The sequence below is a fragment of the Trifolium pratense genome, linkage group LG2 (genome assembly GCF_020283565.1).
Source record: "Trifolium pratense cultivar HEN17-A07 linkage group LG2, ARS_RC_1.1, whole genome shotgun sequence".
NCBI lineage: Eukaryota > Viridiplantae > Streptophyta > Magnoliopsida > Fabales > Fabaceae > Trifolium > Trifolium pratense.
The window spans coordinates 15,782,898-15,804,022 of NC_060060.1; the positions used below are offsets into that span (position 1 = coordinate 15,782,898).

Genomic DNA, 21,125 nt, shown 5'->3' on the forward strand with positions numbered 1-21,125 from the left:
CCTTTGTTAAATTTATTGCATTTTTTTCTTTCACGATTATCTTTGTTTCACTCTCTCTTTTCTATAAAATAACTTCCCCGCCACTTTCATCTCCATTCATTTCATTTCCTTCTTCACTATCTATCATAATAGGCCTCTTTTGGTTTTCAGTCACCAGGGATGGCGGAAAGGAGGTATTATGTTTGTGATGAGACGAAACCAAAACTCGAAATATTCGTTGCAGTGACTGCTACATCGTAGTCTTTGATGTTGAGTTTTGGTTTAGTCTATCACAAACACAATACTATGAAGAATCCATTCCATACATTATATAGGCCATGAATGTAAAAAATGGCTTCATCCTTCCATGCAGTACATGAAAAGTAGTGCATGTCAAATGAGGCCTCTTTCAGAAAGTACAAAAGGCAAATATATAAGGTATGCACAGAAATAAGAAAATCATACAATAATATATGTTTTACAACAACAATTCCTGGACTTAATCCCCAAGTGATGTATCCTAAATGATACAAAAAACTTTTCATGTATATCAAATATTCATGTATACTCCTATAATATTCAAATCCTCTCCTATCTCCTTCACCAAATACTCCTTTCGAAAATTCTCTGTAATCAAATGCTACTATGAAATTTAGGTCATTCTCTGAGCTAAACTTAGAATCATATATTAAATGGAAACAACAAATAAATTAGCTATGAAGAACCCAAGCTATTTGACTCATTTAGTTAGATTCATGAATGAGTTTGTTTAAAAGGGTCGTCAACAAAGCGTCCCTTCTCTCTGCTCTACTCTCCTCCCTCAGTCTCCTATGCTCTTCTCTCTCCCTCCATTCCTGTTCAATCATTAATCTCTCCCTCTCAAGCTTTTCCATTGACTGTCGCCATTCCTGTTCAAACAACTGTCTTTCATGTGCACGTCTTTCCATCATTTCCCTCCACTGCATCTCCATCCTTAGTTGGTTCTGGAAAAATTCCTTGAGCATTTCCTGAATATTACTATTGTTTGCTCTTGAAGACTTCTCCGTTGCAATTTTGCCAGCTTTCCTTTTACGAGTATTGCTTCTCGCAGGTCTCTCCTCTTCACTGTCATCTTCAACGTCCTCATCATCTTCTGAGATTTCCTCTGAGGATCGATCTCCACTTCTTATCCTTTTCACTCCTTTCTTTGTTTGAGCTGAACGAGTTTCAGATTCAAGAAGTAACCGTTGCATGTTATGTGCTCTTTCAGTAAAAACTGCATGCAACTCTTCGAAAAATGGACATTGTCTGCCATGCTCTGGATCAGATGTCTCTTTTCCCTGCAAAAATATCATCAGACGCTTTATACTTAGTAAAGTAAACATCATGGTATTAAAAGTACGGATTTTTGCTGCATTTTCGAATAAAAGAAAACTAATGCACAGTTGCATACACAATAATATTACCCACCAACATGATTACACAAACTCACCAAATACTAAATCATACATATCAGGGGGTTTTATGTATATGCAAAGAGGAGGTCAATATGGACTAGAGTGACCGTTTTGTCGAGTTGAACAAGCTATATTGGTTTTTTGATAAGCAAATGCTAGTTGTTGGTATGTTATATTAGTATTCAGAGTTTGAACTCTAGACCTCCTATCCAAACCGATTCAATGTCTCTCAGGTCAACAACTTGAACTTGGCTTGGGGACGAAGGAGCTACATTTGGTGAGTTTCAGCTGTCAAGCATTGAGGTTTTTGTGCACGACCCTTAGTCGTAAGGGGTTTCTTGAATTTTAGGCAAAAACTAAAAAAAAACACCCTCCAACTCCAACCAAATCACATCATCGCAAAAAGTTTGATATACATAAACTTAATCAAATATTAGTCCACACTTGTTTATCCATGCACAAATCACATCATCATTCATTATTTGTGAACTAGTCCAAATGGTAATAAAAACAAATATTGGATATAAAAAAGGGAAATGATTAATCTTGCAAAAAATTTATCACATAAGCTCGCCATAGATATGAATTGCAACTGTATTAGACCTTTCACATAATTACTTGCCCCATATTTTCTGCTTTGTGAAACATCCTCAGAAACCTTTCGTGATAAAAAATTTCGCTGCAAATAGCACCTTCGTATAAATAAAGCTAAAATAGATACTAACTAAAAATCAACAAAAAGTATCTTATATATAAAGCAACTACCAATTTTGATCGGACATTTTTCTTTGCAAAATTTTCTCAATTTACAACAGGATTAGATTAGATAACATAGATACTATGAAAATGATACAACTAATTAAATTAAAATGAACATTATACAACAAAACAAAATACAACATATATATAAAAACAAATTGTATCCCCGAGTATAGCTTAATTGGTAGGGACATTGCATGTAATATGCAGAGACGGTACATCCACTTGTTGAAATTCTAGTCACCAGGCTACTCGACAAAAAACAAACATAAATTCATCAAAGGATAATTAGCATATTTCGATTAATTACAAGTATTTATGATATGATTATGAACCCTAAAAACCCTAAAATATAAACCAAAAACAGAGAAAATGGAAAAGAGAGAAAAACCTTATAGCGATTAACAAGATTCTTCCACTTGCATTTACATTGTTCAGGACTTCTTCTATACCCTCTCTCCCTCATCTTTGAACTCACCACTTCCCAAAGCGTCTTGTTCCTCTTCGAAGCAGTGAAGTCTCTCTCAAGCTCTGCTCTTATCGCTATGAACTCTCTCGTTTCCTGCTGACTCCACTGCAGCTGAGTTGGAAGCCTCTCATCTCTCACCGACGTCGTCGGAATTAGTAGCGACGGCGGTATCATCCCTAAGCGAGCGGCCAGATCATCGTCTCCGACTCCTCCACCACCGTACATTTGGTTCTTGCCACAACGAACGGTGTCGTTTTGATCGAAATGGTTTTTGAATTTGGAATTAGGGTTCTGAAAAATTGAAGTCTTGTAGCAAAATTTTAAAAGAACAAATATAAAAAAAGTTTTTGTTGTTTTTTTGTTTGTTTGTTTGTTTCAGCTTTGAGAACAAGTTTTCTTTGTCGACAAGAGAGGAATCGTTGACTATTACAAAATCTGAAAATGCGCTTTTGTTCAAAACGGTGACGTGAGTTTACGGTTATGCCCTTCTTTGATTATTGGCGGTGTAAAAGATGCTATGAACTACGCGCAAATGTAGATAGATAGGTCGGGGTTTTGATGTCGGGCATCTTTTTATACAATACACCAAAGACTATATGTCATGTCATCTTTGGATAAATCTACTATAGATTTCTTCAATAAAAAAAAAAAAAAAGATAGATATAGATAGATGGTGTACACAAATCCTAATTCAATAGATACAAATGTCAAAATTGTTAGGGTTAGATATCATGATCGGGGTTCGAACCTCGATCCCTCTATTTTATGTGTGTGAGTTTTTAATAGCTTTATCATTTCATCTATCTACCAACAAAAAATAGATGGTAGTATAACTTATAATAATTCATAAGAAAAGAATGGCTTGTTTAAAAGAGTAAAGTGTCCTTCTAGTTTTTATAGATGATAAGTGTAATCTATACTTATATATAAAGAGGATAAAAAAAAAATTGGTGTGGACTTTTCATAATATTACCATTGACATTTTTTTAGCAGTAAAATTTTTTTATTAATAAATTCATCATAACATAAGACATGTCTGTTATTTAGCAGCAAAAATCTTGTATTAACAAATTCACCGTAACATATGCCATTTTTTTCAACATAAATTTACATAATAGACTCAAACAGGCGCAGAACGCGTTCTGTCTAACCGCTAGTAATAATAATAATAAGGCTTAAATGCAGTTTTACCCCTCCTGTTTTGAAAAATGCGGAATTTTACCCCCCCTATTTTAAAATGCGGAATTTTACCCCCCCTATTTTATAATTTGTTGGATTTTGCCCCCCACCAAAATTCTGCACAAAATCTGCTTCTGAGCCTCAAGTACAAAGTTTCGCACAAAACTCAATTTGGATCAATAATTCACCAAACTGGTACCGAAACGACCGCAATCGAGTTAGTTTTCCACAGAATCAAACTCCACTAAATTTGGAGTTACAGAGAGAGATTAATTACCGTTTTAGTGAAGGTATGTTCAAATTAATTATCGTATGAAACTACTACTGGTATTTTCGTCATGCCTCTCACCCTGTAGCTCATTTTTTAATACTATTTACATGTATGGAAAGCTAACGAAATTACCCTTGTTGGCATTTCAATTTCGTCGAATTTGGAGTTACGATGCGTTCGGTAGACGATGTTGAATTTGAAGGTCACAAGTAGATTTCTGCAGAATTAGTAATTGGACAGACCTTCACTAAAACGGTAATTAATCTCTCTCTATAACTCCAAATTTAGTGGGGTTTGATTCTGTGGAAAGCTAACTCGATTACGGTCGTTTCGGTATCAGTTTTGTGAATTATTAATCCAAATTAAGTTCTGTGTGAAGCTTTGAACTTGAGGCTCAGAAGCAGATTTTGTGCAGAATTTTGGTGGGGGGCAAAATCCAACAAATTATAAAAATACTCCAAGATTTATTTTAACATGAGTTATTTTAATTACTTTGGTTGTTTTTTCTTTGATTTGATAGAAAATAGGGTTTTAGCAAAAAAAAAAAAAAAACGCAATAAAATGAGAGATAGCTATAATTATTACATAAACAAGCAACAAATGACTTGACTAAATTTAGAGGAACGAGCTTTAAAGAAAGGAAATTGCTTAATATCGCGAAAGTTCATTTCGTGAAAAAATGCGAACAACGTGAATTGGCTAACTCTGACGCATTTTTTCTTCACCTCTTCTTGTTTAACAAAAATAATTAAATAAAAAACAGAGGCAGTCAAATCAATTCACTCTATTGTCAAAAATTCTCAACATGGCTTCATCACCAATTCACCATCTCATCTTTTGTTTCCTCCCATTTATCATTTCCACCGTGCCTCCATCAAACTAGTGAGTGTTATGCAACAAATCGGTTCTGCAGAGCTTTTGTTAGAAATTAAATCAAGCATAAAACCCAGAAGATCATAGAAGCATGATGTGTTATACTCTTAGTCATTAATCAAAGATTTGATTGGACCCCATGAGAAAGCAAGAGGCACCGCCCACCTCTTTGCCTCCACCGTTTGCCTTTTGTTAGTAAACTTAATTGTTAAGAATCCAAGCCTATAAATGGCATGTATGATCCATGGTTGTAACATATCAATTTTGTAAATCACAATAGTACTGAAGAAACAAACTCTCTCCATCTCTGTTTTTTTCTTTTTATTTCAAGATTCTTATATCCCACTGATATCAGCTTTTAATTTTAATTTTTCTGAAACAATGAGAACTTTGTAGTAATGAAGGGGAAGTATAGAGCAGTAGTGTTGAATGAGGATGATGGAAGAAGTTATGAAAAACGACCAATATACACATCAAGTGGGTGTAGCAGATAAGTAGAAAGAGAATATTAATCAATAAATTTAATTTGAGTGAAATGAAAAAGCAACATACGCGTGTTACTGTTATTTTCAATCTTCCGTATTTATCGCAAAAGTAAGTATTTCGATTGGATACAGGCTCATCGTGAAATTTTCGTGATGCATTCCTTCGCTGGATATAGCATTACTCTTAAAGAAAACACTTTCATTTTCACATCGCGATAAGAATAGTGCACCACTACTTCTCACCCAAGATTAAGCAATAAGCAGTCTTCGAATTCTCTTCAAAAGGGATTTCCTAACATGACAACAACAAGGGAATCAACGCAAATCTCCACAGCTCGAAAATTTAACCACCTAGCATGCTTGAGACCCTCAAAAACACCCCATAATTCTGTAAAATATGCATTACTTACCAATTTACCATACCATGTAAAATTAGCATAACCTCTCAAACCATTCCCCTCACTGCCTCTTATTACACCACGACATCCTATAACGTCAGTTTTTTGCAATATGAAAGTTAAATGTGTCATCGAGATTTTTTTATATATATAAAGTCACTCGAGATTTTTTTTATAAAAACACATCTAACTCATTTCATTCATAACTAGTCATAATACAAGATGACATATGACAATTTTTTGTGTTTAATCCTTCGGTTCTTAGGAAAAGATGTCTTAGTAATCCAAAATTTGGTTGTGAGGTAAGTTAAGTCAAATAAAAATTTATACAACTCAAAAATCTAACTCGGATTCTTATGAACTATATGTTATTTGGTAAAACTCATTAACCACTTGAGTCAAATATCTTGATTATATGATTATTATGAATTTATAAATTAGGAAAAAAATAATTACACCCTTATTAACAAATGACTGACATTATTTGTTCACCTTCGGATAAAACTTATCTTAAAATACCAACAATGAATTGATGACAATAATTTTGTACCCTTAAATAGGTAGTCAGATGTTAAATTTTTTCCTTCAACTTCGTACTTATATTTTAGTAAAAAAAAAACTTCTCTTAAATTTTTTGAATTAACTAAAAGAAACTTTACATATAAAAACTTATTAATAAAAAAAGGAAAATGTTATACAGTGTCATCGGACACTACTTGACACTAGTTTTTTTTTTAAGCAAAGTTGACACTAGTTAAGCATCTTAATATGAAAACTTCTTCTTGAAATTTGTGCATTCAATATCTTAAAATTGTAGAAAGTTATGTTTTCAACATTAATTTACTCTTTAATTTCTTTTTTTGGTATGCTTAACAAGTGCTCTAGGGGCACCCATAAAGAAATTATGTCTTAAAATTTGTGTATTCAATATCTTAAAAGTGTAAAAAGTTATCTTTATAACATTAATTTTATCTTTTATTTCTTTTTTGGCATAGTTAATAAGTGCCCCGGGATACTGTTTAGCATAACCTTACAAATAATCTCATTTCCAAAACGATGATGCGTCATGACCCCTTCCTTAATTAACTTAACATAGAGTAATAAATAAGAACAACACACAATTTGTTTTTAAAAGCTAATAACAATACCGCAACTGCGACCGGAAGGGGACTGAAACCACTTAATGACACAAAGCTGAAGCAGATTAAACTGATAATGAAAACAAAATCAAAAAAGCTAATAACAATAAAGACCAAACTTATATACACTACCATAGACATTGTTCTTAGTGTATTAGATACAAGAAAATAATTATTTTTATTAAAAAACAGTTTTCTTTTATTTTTTAAAATTAAAAAATATAAAAAACTCTATACCTTTTTGTGAGAGGAAAAATAAACTACATCTAAAACAATGCATATAAGTTTTTTCCTAACAATAATCTATTCCTATTCCAACAAAAAAAAAACTATTTAAATTAAATCAAAGACTTTTTTTTTATAAGAGATACTCCATCCGTAACACTTTATAAGCAAAAATACATTTTTTAAGTTAATTGTATATTTAATGTATCTGATCTATCATGAACCCAAAAAGTACATTTTTTGCTTATAAGATACATTAAATATACAATGAAGATAGAAAATGCATTTTACTTATAAAGTGTCACGGATAGATTACTATTAATATTGGCTTCAATGTACTTTTGATCCTCCTGTTTTGAAAAACCTGAACTTTTGATCCCCTATTTTAAAAACCAACTTTTTGATCCCCCTATTTTGAAAAACCTGAACTTTTAATCCACATATTTTAAAAGCCAACTTTTTGATCCCCTATTTTAGATTTTTCTGAATTTTAGTCTCCCAACTCAACTTGGTCAATTTTTTTTTTTGGGATTATAACTTGATCAAATTTTTGCCGATATGTCAAGCTCATTAATGACGTGACAGTTTCCATGTTGACAAAACATTTACATGTCATTTGTCTTTGTTCGTTCCCTAAAAAATCACGGAACCCTAAGAAATCAGAAACACAAATCATCATGCTCGTGTTAATATCATTTGTCTTTGTTCGTTCCCTCACAATCGTTCATTGACTTTGTTCTCAATCGTTAATTTTTTTTGGGTAATTTACTGATTTTTAATTATATATATTTTTTGGTAAGGATTTTCAATTATATATATGTATAAAGGTTAATTTTACTGTTTTTTTTAATTATTATTAATTACTTTATTGTTTAATACTTTTAAAATATTTGATGTAAAAAAATTAAAGACGTGAAAATATTTTGTCAACATGTACACTGCCACGTCACTGATGAGCTTGACACATCAGCAAAAATTTGACCAAGTTGAGTTTGGACTTTAGAGACTAAAATTCCGAAAAATCTAAAATAGGGGTTCAAAAGTTCAAGTTTTTTAAAATAGAGGATCAAAAAGTTAACTTTTAAAATAGGGAATCTAAAGTTCAGGTTTTTTAAAATAGGGGAATAAAAAAATTGACTTTTAAAATTGATGGATCAAAAGTTTAAATTTTTCAAAATAGAGGACCAAAATGCATCGAAGCCACTAATATTTTTAAAAGATAATTTGTTTTTTTAACTCATTGAAAAGATAAGCAACGAATCATCATTAATATTAATATATAAGTTATAACACACCACACCACAACACAACTTGGAAACAAACTTGATTCATACACATCTTCTTCTGTTATTAGGGTTTCATATCCCTCCTTATCTGCCCCCTTTACACTCTTCAATCTTCGTCCCAATGAAACCAGGATTCATCTGATTCCTCTTCAACCACACTCCTTCTTCCTCTTCACCAATCCCTTTTCCCTAATTCGATCACCAATTATCATGAATCCAATCTTCGTTGTTCATAATCTTCGCGTTTTCGGTCCTGGCTTGAATCCCTTTGCACCTTACTGTTTGTCCAATCATTCCCTTCACGCTCGTTAATTCTCTTCTTTTAACAACTCTTAAGCTTCTTTTTTCAAAACCCTTTCTCTTCAATTCCAATTTCTTCCTCAATAACATGTAAAATTCGAGTCTTTTTTCAAATTTAGGGTTTTTATTTTCTCCTAATAATCTGATTGCATACACGTTGGGAATCTAGGGTTTGAGTTTGAGTGTTTCTTTTCTTTTTTTTTTTGTTTCAACTTCTATTGTTTTGATTTTGATTTATCGTAATTGCTGTGTTTGCGTTGATTGTTGAGAGAAACATGCTTGAGGAACGGCCAATTACGTTGAGACAAAGTCCTTCGAGAAGGAGATTGTTGAGGCCTGGTGTTGGTACTGATGATAGAGGTTGGACCTCACTTCATGTTTATTCACGGAAAGGTGATATCAAAGTGGTGAGTTTTTAATCAGTCTTTTGTGTTTAATTTTTTATGCAAATTAATTGTCTTTAATTATTAAGTTTTGTGGATGAATTAGGAAATATGAATGTTTTATTTTGATGTGCACAAAGATAAGATAATGAGTAAGAAGGAAAAATTTAAGTGTGTGCTTTACTTAGTTTATTGGTTGATTGAATTCTAGATATAATTGTTCGTATGTGTTGTGAAGGAGTTGCATTAGATCCCCGTTTGGATAAATAACTTATTTGCAGCTTAACACAAACGCTTATGAATAAGCATATATAAGCTATTTTTATAGCATCAGATAAAATTAAATTGTTTTTGTATATGCTATAAGTTGTTTCATAAGCTATCTTGGAGAACATATAAAAATAAGCTGGAAAAAGGTCATGAAAAATGTCATAAGCTGTTTTTTTTAAGTTCTGCCAAACAGTCTAGCAAAACTTATGTCAGTAGATAAGCTCAAATAAGTCCTTCCAAACAAGCCCTAGGTTTGGTCGACTTTAGTTATGAGATTGGGGGCTTTTGTTTCCGAATGAAAACCGCATTTGTTTTGTAGATGGAAGGTCGTTTTAAGCATTAATATTTTGTTATAATTGTGTCATATGTAAAGTTGTGGTAAAGTTGTTGAAGATTATAATAAAGTTGTGGTAGCAGGCACCCATATCCTAATCCAATACACCCCAAAAGCTGACTGATTATCAGCACTCTATCAGCAAATCTGCTGAATCTACTATAGGTCAAGCATCCAATATAGGCCACTTTAAAATGAGATTTATTGCTCATAGTCATAGTATTGATTCGAGTCTTTTATCCTTTTGTGAAAGGGTAGGTGAAGATTAAATTCACTTAAGGTGGTTTTGTTATTATATAATATCATTTAGAGAAAAGATTAGTTGTGGCATTTTCTTGGTTAATAAATATGATATTTAGGTGTGTCGCATAGCTGTCAACTTTTTATCACATAATCCAGCTCTATGAAATGAGGTGCAATTATGAATTCTAAAAAATTTAGGGGCTCTGCTCAGTGGAAATGTGGATTAATCTAATGTAGGTTAGGTTATTCCTAGGTTGAATTTGAATAGTACATTTGTGATGGGCAGTTAAGTCAAAACGAGGAGCACAGCAGTATAATGAACAATGTGCAAAACAGTTCTACTGTGTACTATATGTGCAGCAACTAACTTCTGATTGAGAGTCGCTGAGTAGAGTGAAACATTTGAAGGGGCCAGAGGGGGGTATTCTCCTGACTAGAAGTGTGACTCTGATATTTTCAGACCTGCAGTATTTCCATTTGAAGAGTGTCAAAGTCACTACTTGCTAAGTAGTTCAAAAGATTATGATGGATGCCAAGTTTGTTTTGATGTGTTTGTGTGACTGGCAAGATTCATAGCTGGTTGCAAATAGTTAGGAAGTTGCACATTCTTGTTCAAATTTTAAGTATAAATGTTCTACAGGGCTCTTATAGAAGGTGCATGGAATGGTTGATGCAATGTCAACCAATGGGTGATTTCAACCGACTTGCCCCAAATTCCCTAATGCATGTTGGGACCTGAAACTTTGTTCCCTTTACGCCTTATTGCTGTATTTACAAAATATTCAAACCTTTTCTACAAATTCCTGTAGTGCTTGAATCTTTTTTCTTAGTTGATGATACATGAACTGCTGTTGGATTGTTTATGATTTATTGTTCCTTTAAGAATGCAAATTTATCATATTTGGAGCAAAAGGGAAGCATATGCTTATAGTGTTTCTGAACAGGTAAAAAAACTTCTCAACGAAGGAATGGATGTTAATGTGAGTGCATGGGGCCCTAAATCTAAAGGAGTGACCCCTCTCCACCTTGCCGCAGAAGGTGGTCACCTTGGAGTGATGGATGAACTGCTTGAGCGTGGTGCCAATATTGATGCCAGGACTAAGGGTGCTTGTGGCTGTAAGTTTTTATGATTTCCCTGTAGACTTTAATACGCATTCAAACTTTGAATTTTCATACTCATTATTTTGTTCTCCTTAAATCAGGGACACCACTCCACATTGCAGCTAAAGAGAGAAATAGGGATGCTGTGAAATTCTTGGTAGAGAATGGAGCATTCTTGCCACCAGATATGAATGATAGCAGATTTAATCCGCCTCTTCATTACTGCCCAGGACTTGAATGGGCCTATGAGGAAATGAAACGACTTCGACGGGAAGAATTGTCTCCGGGGGAGACATCTTGCAGCTCAGAAAATTAATTTGCTTTTCAGCGTTTCAGTTTATTTTTGGCTCTCCTGTGTGAATTAATGTAGAATTGAAATAAACAAACTTACTATGCATAAGTTTCGTCAAGTATTCGAATATGTTGGGATGGATACAGTGATCTAATCATTTATTCATGGTGTGTGCACACTAAACCTTGTTCCCAGTTGTGGAATTTCCGTTGTTATGAACAATGTTACAATCGTAAGGCTTGTTTGGTTGAGTAATTACTTGGGGGGCGTTTGTTTCAAGGTTGTTAATTTTACTCCCAGGAATCATATTCCCAGGAAATAATAATGGGAACTTTATTCCCAGGTATTTTAAAAAAAAACATGTTTGGTTCATATTAACTACATTCTTAGGAATTATTGATAAAAGTGGGTAAAAGAGAAGTTATTGGAAGTTATTTAAAATGTATTCCCATTTTCATGGGAACTTTTCTTTCCCACCCATTTCCTTGGGAATAAAATCATGGGAATAAGAGAAGTTATTGGAAGTTATTTTATTCCAAGGAAACTTCATATCCAGGAATAATTTCATGTCAACCTTGTAACAAACATGGGTATATTTATTCCAACCCATATATTCCCAGGAATATTATTCCTAACCTTGAAACAAACACCCCCTTGGGAGAAATTGCTGATTTTAAGGGAATATATTACTGAAAATGTTATTTTTAGATAAGCCATTTTTTCAATCTGTCAGCCTATAAGTACTACAATAAGATAATTTCTTAATCTGTCCAATATGCTTAAATATATCAAAATTTATTACTAAAAATGTGTATTTTTTATTTTTAGATAAAATACACTACTGAAAGTGTGTTTTCAGTAGCTTAGTATTTTTGAGGGGCAAATTGAGAAATTGTCGTGTAATAATATCTATACTGACATTTGTGTCAAAAAAAAAAAATATCTATACTGACATATCCACAAGGTTCTTACGGGATTGAGTTATTAGATTTTAAGTATGAATTTTTAGTTTTCGGTTAAAGATTGAAGTATATATAATATGAGTTATTTATTCCAAAAAAAACGTAAGAGTTAATATTCATAATTCCATATTTGTACTTATACATTCTACAGTTTTCTCTGTATTTGACAAAAGCACCCTTCACTAAAATTAAAAATTTATATCAAATTTCAAGTGTGGTATGCCTTTTTTTTTATTTATGATATATAATTGTATCATAAATTTCATATCGATACCTAAAAATAAAGATGGAAAGGTGTGTGAGTGTAGGGAAAAGAAAGATAAAAATTGTATTTTTGTTTTAGGAAAATGCTAAACCGGGGCACTGTTTAAGGAACCAAATATAGTAATATCACATTGAAGTTTGTGCAGTCAACGCCTCGAAAGTGTAAACATTGTTATTTTTAATTTTAAAATTTCCTTTTTTGGTTTCCTTAACCAGTGCCCCCGGGGCACTGGTTAGCATGACCCTTTGTTTTATATGGAAAAATGTGGGGGTATAGAAAATTAGAAATAGGTGTTGGGAGGATAATTATTCCCTTCAAGACAGTATTTTTATTACCTGTTTACAAAGTGTATTCAATGAATTCTGACTTTATGATATACTCCCTCCGATCCTTAATACAAGAGAAATCATACTTTTTAGATTCATTGAGAATTTAATGTATGTAGTTTATATTATTGACTAAATACATTAGATTTTCAATAAATCTAAAATATAAAATTTCTCTTATATGAAATACCGGAGGGAGTAATAACTTCACAACATACATATAGAGGTATTCTAAACTTTATTTTTAGATTTTTTGGTACATAACTTTATTTTTAGATTGAAGTACTCAACTTTAACCGTGTCATAGAAAACTTCAATCGAACTTTATCGCGATATAATTTATTTTTTTGATATAATTTTAATTTTAAACCAAAAAATGGATTGCAAATGCATCACTTTTTTTTTTGTTTATAGCTAGAGATCGAACTCAGGACCTATAACGTACTACCCAAACCTCTCACCACTAGACCAAACCTATTGGCTATCACTATTACATTTATTGCAATTGATATTCATTTTTAGGATCGGTTCTTTTAAGTTTTTTTTTCTTTTTTAGAATATTTGATCTTTAATTTTTTTTTTAGGTCAAGTAGCCTAGTGGCTAGAAAATCCACCTTAAAGGTGAATAAGTGGAGTATTCTGGGTTCGAACCTGGAATCTTGCACATATAATGCGATGTCCCTACCAACTGAGTTAAGCTCCCGAGTACATATTTGATCTTTATATTTGCATTGTTAGTCTCTACATTATATTATCACGGTATATTTGCGGCAAAATTTTATTTCTCAATCTATTTTCAACAAAAAAAAATCCTAATTTCAACAAATTCTAAGTTTCACTAGGGGTGATCGTATCCGAACCAATCTAAAAGTAAAACCGAAAACCAAACCAATTCAAACCGAAACCGCAAAAAACTGCATTTAGTTTTAACCGCACGGATCATTTTTCTTCTAAACTGCACGGTTTGGTTTGCGGTTTTCATTTCAGAAAATCAAACTGCAATACTTAACTTAACTCTATCAACTATTAACAATCAACCCAAATTGAGTCCATAAAACAGTAGGCTGGCAAAACATATCATTTCACGCGATCCAAAATTATATTGTTGGTGTTAAAAATAAGTTATTATGTATATGCAATTTCTGTATGCATATTGTATAATGTAAACAATAAAATAAATTAAAATTTCCTATGTTTATTTTGTAACAAGTTGGAAATGTTGTCATATTTTTAAAATCGTGATAAACCGCACAAACTGAACCAACCCTAACCGCATTGGTTTGGTTTAGTTTGGTTTGGTTTGGATGACTTTTTAAAAACCAACCGAACCAAACCGAACCGCATGCATTTTTATCTCGCGGTTAGGATCACTTTTATGCTCAAAACCGAACCAAACCGCACCGCGATTACCCCTAAGTTTCACCACTAATACTCCTGTTGTCCTTTAAAAATTTCATGCGTGTGGCATTTCATTTGTTAATGTTGACCCATAGACGTGTCATGTCAGCTTCTTTTTTCTCTCATATCACAAATTTCATATAGAAACCCTAGAACCAGAGAACATCTCTTCTTCTCCTTCTTCATCTCATGCATGTTTAGTCGTAATTGTTTTTTGTTTTCCCTTTCAACAAATCCATTGTACTTTTTGGATTCTTAAAGTCAAACATGTGATTTTGTGTCTTCAATTTTAATTACCATTTTATATAAACCCTTTTTGTTGTAAGTATAAATCGTTTTTAAATTCATTAAACAATTGACGTATTTAATTTATTAAATGACTAATTTATTTAATCTATATTCAAATATACCAATTATTTATCCCAAAAAAAAAAAATACCAATTGTTCAATTAAGCTAATGAGACGTAAAAATCCAACACTTGACACCCCAAATATGGGGATGCCCTAAAATCAAAGAAAAACACTCATGCATGCAGCCACTGTTTTTGAACATGTGTATAAGTCAGCCCCACCAAAAACCAATTTTCACATTATTAGCTACTCAGTCTACTAATAATTCCAATATCATCTTAAACCTAACGTTAATTAGAGGCCAAAACACATTACAGGACCATTTTTTGGAACTAACAACGTAGGAGTAACTAACAAACAAACATTGTATGTATGAATGAAGTTTGTTCGAGAATGGTCTAAATTAATGAATTAATGTGTGTGGTGAGTGATAGTAAGCATTAAAATGTCTGGTCCACAAACTGAAATACGGCCCCCCTTTCCTCCCCTTGCTAGTGGTGCTAGCTGGAGGACTTGTCCCATCGCTGATTCAAGTGGAGAATGGCTTAAATCACTTTTCAACTAATACAGCCACCGCGGGAGAGTTTTACAAACATAGTTGCAAAATCTAAATTTTGTACCTATTTTCAAGAAACCGTTTCTAGAATCATGTAGATAACATAACAGTATCGAGTTGAGATTGGTAGCTCAATTGGTTTAATTTTAGCTCAAGAGTTGAGTTAAGGGTTAAAAGAGTTGGAATTTCAGGATTCAAGTCTTGATAAAGTATAAATAAATTAACATAACAAGTAACATACTAATAGTTTCCTATAAAAAAACAAAAAAAAAACTAAAGTTTCGGGACAGAGGAAGTACAAATCTACAAATACTAAGTAAAATGGGAGAAAGTAAATAACAAGATTAAATATAAATGGTATTATTAATGCTAGAGTTGAGTTACATACTCATTTTATATCACCAAGACACCAACCAATAACCTAATCTGGTTCGGAGGTCAATTATAGCATCAAGTAGTTCTAACCTCTTCTCGATTTTAATTGTGGAGGATCGAACCGTGATCCTCCTTACCAAGTATAGTGTCAATCACTACTGTACCAACTAATAATTTTGCATATGTATGTGAATGTGTAATTTTTTAGGTAAATTTTTGAATGAAAATGAATTACTTAAATTAGACACAAAATTCCCTATTTATAGAAGTAAAAAAAACTAAGAAACTACCTTAATTAATTATGTCTGAATACGCATACTATACATGTCTCCTAACTAACTTGAAACTTCTTTCATAAACATGTCTTGTTAAGGTAAAAGATTAACAATATGGGAAATAGATCTACTGAATCTAACTTTGCTTAACTTTGTCACCTCATGCACGAGATGGGGCAAGTTTTGTTCTTTTTCTAAAGGAAGCATGTTGAGGCAATCTTAAAAAAATATAAAATTTATTTTTAATAAAAAATATTTTGAGTGGATTATTAAAAATTATTAAATTATAATATTTTTTTTGATAAAAAAAGAAAATCAATTATGATGTTTGGTAGATATAAAAAAAATGTGGATTTTATTATTATTAAAAAACAAATTAATATCTACTTTACATTAGATATTAAAATATAAAATATCATTAATAAATGATGTATAATCTCGAGCAAGCAACTCAAAATACAAATATAATTAAAATATAATAATAAAACTAAGTGAGGTAGATATTTAGGAGATAATGAGAGTAAATTAAAGGAGAGAAACTACATCTTTTCAAAGGAGACAAGAAAATATTTTGAGAATATTTCATGAACCATTGGAACAGGCAAACATGACCTGGTTTGATTTCTTTTGCAAGATAAATACAAAGCACACATATTGTCTGATAAAGATGGACATCTCATAAAATCTCATCCCTATATATTATCCACAACCCACCCTCTAAATTTATGTCCAATTGCCACGTGAATCCCAATATCACCCTGCTTTCAATTGCCGCTCAATAAGGGCAATAATAACACATTTTTATTATGAAAATGTTAACAAATGTTTTAGACATTGTTTAAATAATACAATTTTTTTGTACTTGTAAATTTAATTCAGTTAATAGATACATTATATTTTATTGTACTTGAACTTCAATCAATCTACTTATCAATTTTTAAGGAAAAATGCATATCTAATTTTAACAAGTGTTTGACTTATTTTTAAGACAATTTTTTTATGATTTCTTTTTAAATAATACTGTTAGAGCTTTTTTTTTTTTAAATAATCTGATGACTAAAAATTTACCTCTTGAGATAAATAAATGGAGAATCTCATATTTAAACTCCTTTTCAATATCCCTACCAATTAGGGGTGATCATATCCGAACCAATCCAAAAGTAAAACCGCAAACCGAACCAAATCAAATAGAAAACCGCATTTGGTTTGGATGTATTCGGATGACTTTCTTACTGAACCGCAAAACCGCAAACCGCAAAAACCGCATTAAGTTACTATTATATATTTATATTCTAATATCCGTCAAAAAAATATATTTATATTCCAATATACATGCCCAATTACCAAGTCAGTCGACCAAATTAATGAAACTTCAAGTTGTTTTTTATTTTTTGTACTGAAATTTTATTTTGGTGTTGTAATGCTATTTTTAATAAACAAATTTTATTGGTACTGTGATATTATTTTGGAAATTCAAGTATTTTTTTTATATTTAAAATTATAAGTTACTATAATGTTATTTTGTATAAACAATTTTTGTTGATACTACAATGTTATTTTGGAACTTCAATTTTATTTTATTTTTGTTTAAAATTGTTCGGTACAAATGTTATGTTGTAAACCGCACCAACCGAACCGATCCAAACCGTATTGGTTTGGTTTGGTTTGGATGACTTTTTAAAAAATCAACCGAACCGCATGCATTTTTATCTCGCGGTTAGGATGACTTTTATGCTCAAAACCGAACCAAACTGCACCGCGATCACCCCTACTACCAACTGAAGTTTTTTGTGTGTAAGATAGATAAAATCTGACTAATAATAATTTTTTTTATCAATAATCGAATTTAAGTTTTTCAAATAATTTTTTTTTTTTGTTTATAATGAGGATCGAATCTAGGACATCATACATAATATTCAAGCTTAAGTTTTTTTTTTTTTTTGAAGCAGGCTTAAGTTTTTCAAATGATTTCTCCGAAAACTTACTAAGTGCTTAAATTCAATTCAATGTTTTAATTCCTATCAAATAAATTACTCCTATGATTACCAAAATAATGTACTCCTATGCTGTTGGAATTAGATCCTCTCCAATTTTCCCACATATTTTCTTAATTCAAGAGTAGATAAATTACAAAAAATAAAAAGGAGAAAAAACCAATCATTGAATTAAGAAAAATGAGAGAAAATATGAGAAAAAATTTGAGAGGATCTCAACCCTATACTGTTAGGGCACTTATTAGCGAGATCTATATTATTATTATTATTATTATTATTATTATTATTATTATTATTATTATTATTATTATTATTATTATTATTAATCATCATAGAAATAATATTGCCATAGCAAATGGCACAATGCCACTAGCCCGACCTCTTTATTTTTCTATAAAATCATCAATATTCATATACATCACTCACATTCACATACTCAGTCAAAAATATATGAAAAATAAATAAATAAAATAATCTCTTATAAAACAGACAAATTATCACTTTCAGCTTTCATTTCAAATATCTAATGTCAGCTCATCCCATAGCCCACAACAAAACAAAAACGACTATTCAAACTCAAGTACAACAAAATTACTCTTTTTTTAATCTTTTACCAAAAACAAAAAATAAACAAAAAAAAAAGTTAGATTTTTACTAGTATCTTCATTTTTCGTATTTTTTAATTATTTTTTCCTACACAAATTCATTTTTCGTATTTTATTTAATTATTTTTTCCTTACACAAAAAATAAGTAATTCATTCACTCATTTTTGGACAGAAAAATCAGTTACCGGCATCCGCGGTAAGACATGAACAGCCACCGCTTCAAACCCCTCCGGCAGCTCAACAACCGTGATTCTCGGCGGCTCCGCCACAACATCAACAACAGAGATCCCAGCGGCAGAAACCACACAAATCCTACCTCGTTTTGCAACCATTTGTTCAGCTCCTTTGAGTCTCTGAGACACCAAAATTTCTTCCCAAACATCATCTTCAGGATTGTATCTACTCATAATACCTTTAGCTTCATCCACCACATACATCACTTCTTCCTCCATCGCCGCCACCGGTCCTCTAAACCCTAACAACATTCCCTCTGGCATCTCCTTCCATGTATCCTCTTCAACATCATACACAACTCCTTCTTTCGCCGCATCGCCTTTTACGTTAACCATACAAAGCTTCCCCCTCCATCCAACGGCGTCAACTGCTTCTCTGCTAAACCGTCCGTCCTTCATCTCGGCTTTCTTTTCCCAATTAGTACCGTTGATCAGGTCCCACTTTTCTATTGATTTTGCTGTTTCAATGGAAAAGTGGGACCCGATGCCACTTGCAACATATACCACTTTGTCTGATGTGCCTAGTGCACACCAGCGACGTGGTGTATTGAGGGCTGGTCCGACAGACCAGCCTTCGTTTGGATTGAAGATTAATGGATGGGAGAGTGCTGGGGTGAGGTTATGGGTGGTGGCGGCGAGGAGGATGAGGTTGTCGAAGACGGAGATTGATTGGACGGAGAGATTGCGAGAGAGGAAGGATGGATGGTGGAGGAGGATGTGGTGGAGTGGTGGTTTTTGTGGTGGAGGTGGAGGGAGGATGTGCCATGTGTTTGATATAGGGTCAAAGTTGTGTAATTGGATTGAGTGAGAATTATGGTGTGATTTGGGTGGAGAGAGAATGGCATAGAGAGAGAAGAAAGGTGGAAAAGAAGGGGAATAGATGAGTCTACGCCATGAGTGACATACTTTGAAGAGAAGAGAAGGATTGATTGAAGAGAGACATAGTTGAGCTATGTGATCAGGGAGACCAGGTATGAGAAGAGGATCATCTTGATGGTGATGGTGGTGGTGCTTTTGGCGTTTGGCGGTGGTGATGGTGGTGGTGGAACAAGAAGAGGAGGAGGAGGAATTATCATATGTTGATGAGGTACATGATGATGTATTGGCCATGAAATTTTGTGGTGTGTGTGATAATGGAAAGTGTTATTTGGTTTTTATGAAGGAAAAGGGGAAGGAATAGATAATTAAGAAAATGGAAAGTGGGGTTTGGTAACTGTTTGGTTTAAAGGTGTTGTTTGCTTGTTGGTGTTTGCATGTGGAGTTTGGTGATGTGAGATTGTGAGGTGGAGGAGGATTCAAGAAGAGAGTTAAATTAAGTTGTAAGAATAGCTTTTTGAAATGAAAAGCTAAAGTAAAATAAGGGGACAGTATGCTGATTTCAGCTTTTTCATTCATTAAAAAACATGCTACCTTTTCAACTGTTATGCTGTCCAATAATAGCAATAATAAATACTAGTACTAACAGGTCAATATTCAATACTAGTATATCTGTACTTTTCAATTATTTATGAAAATATTAAAGAGTGTCTTAGAGCATCCACAATGGAGAAATTCAATTTTGGGTACTTAAGTGGGTTCCGCGTGTACATATCACTCATTTATAATTTTTTAATAATAGTACCTAATAAGTACTCAATCTCTCCAACCCAGCACCTCTTAAAAAATTCTAAACCGGTCCCACAAATAACTACACATTTCATCAATAACTCTACATATTTATAAATGGGTCCCACAAATTCTATTAAGTACTATGAGAGAGAGGGTGCTTATCTGAGAAGTGGTACCTATTTGGTACTAAAATGTGTTGTGCTCCAATGATAGTACCTAATAAGTATCATGAGTACCTAATAGGTACTACACCATTGGAGATGGTCTTAGAACTGAAGGAAATATAAAAAAATTGAATTGAAAAGTGGTGTATTTAATTTTTCTAAAGTTTAAATATTGTCAGATTTTTTTTAGTATAAATCATCTGGTTTCTAAAGAAATGACTTTTGACTTTTTTCTAAATACCACGTATCATGTATCCTAGAGGTTGATCGTACCTGAATCAGAGATGACCTCGCCGGTGGTGCTCCTCTTCCGTTACGGTGAATGAGAGGAGGTTGTGTACATACAGGTGCTTCGACGCTGAAGTCAATTTGAGTGTGAAGCAAGGTTTACAGAAAGGAATAGAATGTACTTGACTTCACTATATGAGTGGAGTATATATAGTTCTCAGCGCTGAGCCATGACCGCTGATGACCATGTTTAATGTCATTAATGGCTGTCGAAAAAAGCACGAAAGTCATGATGAGCAGTAAATATTCATCATTTCGATGGCCAGCCATTACAATATGGCTGAATATTATGACCGTTAAT

General features: G+C 32.6%; 3 protein-coding genes across 3 annotated transcripts; 1 reads left to right on the forward strand and 2 right to left on the reverse strand.

Annotated features, from left to right (window-relative positions):
* Window positions 1–420: 420 nt before the first annotated feature.
* LOC123907564 (trihelix transcription factor GT-3b-like) lies at window positions 421–3,116 on the reverse strand. The gene is made up of 2 exons (XM_045957880.1): window positions 2,566–3,116; window positions 421–1,298 (listed from the first exon to the last, which is right to left on the reverse strand). Exons 1-2 carry the CDS (start codon window positions 2,866–2,868, stop codon window positions 723–725), a joined length of 879 nt encoding a protein of 292 aa, XP_045813836.1. The 5' UTR covers window positions 2,869–3,116; the 3' UTR covers window positions 421–722.
* Window positions 3,117–8,494: 5,378 nt separating this feature from the next.
* On the forward strand, window positions 8,495–11,677 carry LOC123907565 (phytochrome-interacting ankyrin-repeat protein 1-like). The gene is made up of 3 exons (XM_045957881.1): window positions 8,495–9,206; window positions 10,974–11,145; window positions 11,232–11,677. Exons 1-3 carry the CDS (start codon window positions 9,075–9,077, stop codon window positions 11,444–11,446), a joined length of 519 nt encoding a protein of 172 aa, XP_045813837.1. The 5' UTR covers window positions 8,495–9,074; the 3' UTR covers window positions 11,447–11,677.
* A 6,694-nt stretch (window positions 11,678–18,371) lies between these two features.
* Window positions 18,372–20,233, reverse strand: LOC123907566 (F-box/kelch-repeat protein SKIP25). The gene has a single exon (XM_045957882.1). The coding sequence runs from the start codon at window positions 19,872–19,874 to the stop codon at window positions 18,690–18,692; it is 1,185 nt and encodes a 394-aa protein (XP_045813838.1). The 5' UTR covers window positions 19,875–20,233; the 3' UTR covers window positions 18,372–18,689.
* Window positions 20,234–21,125: the final 892 nt, after the last annotated feature.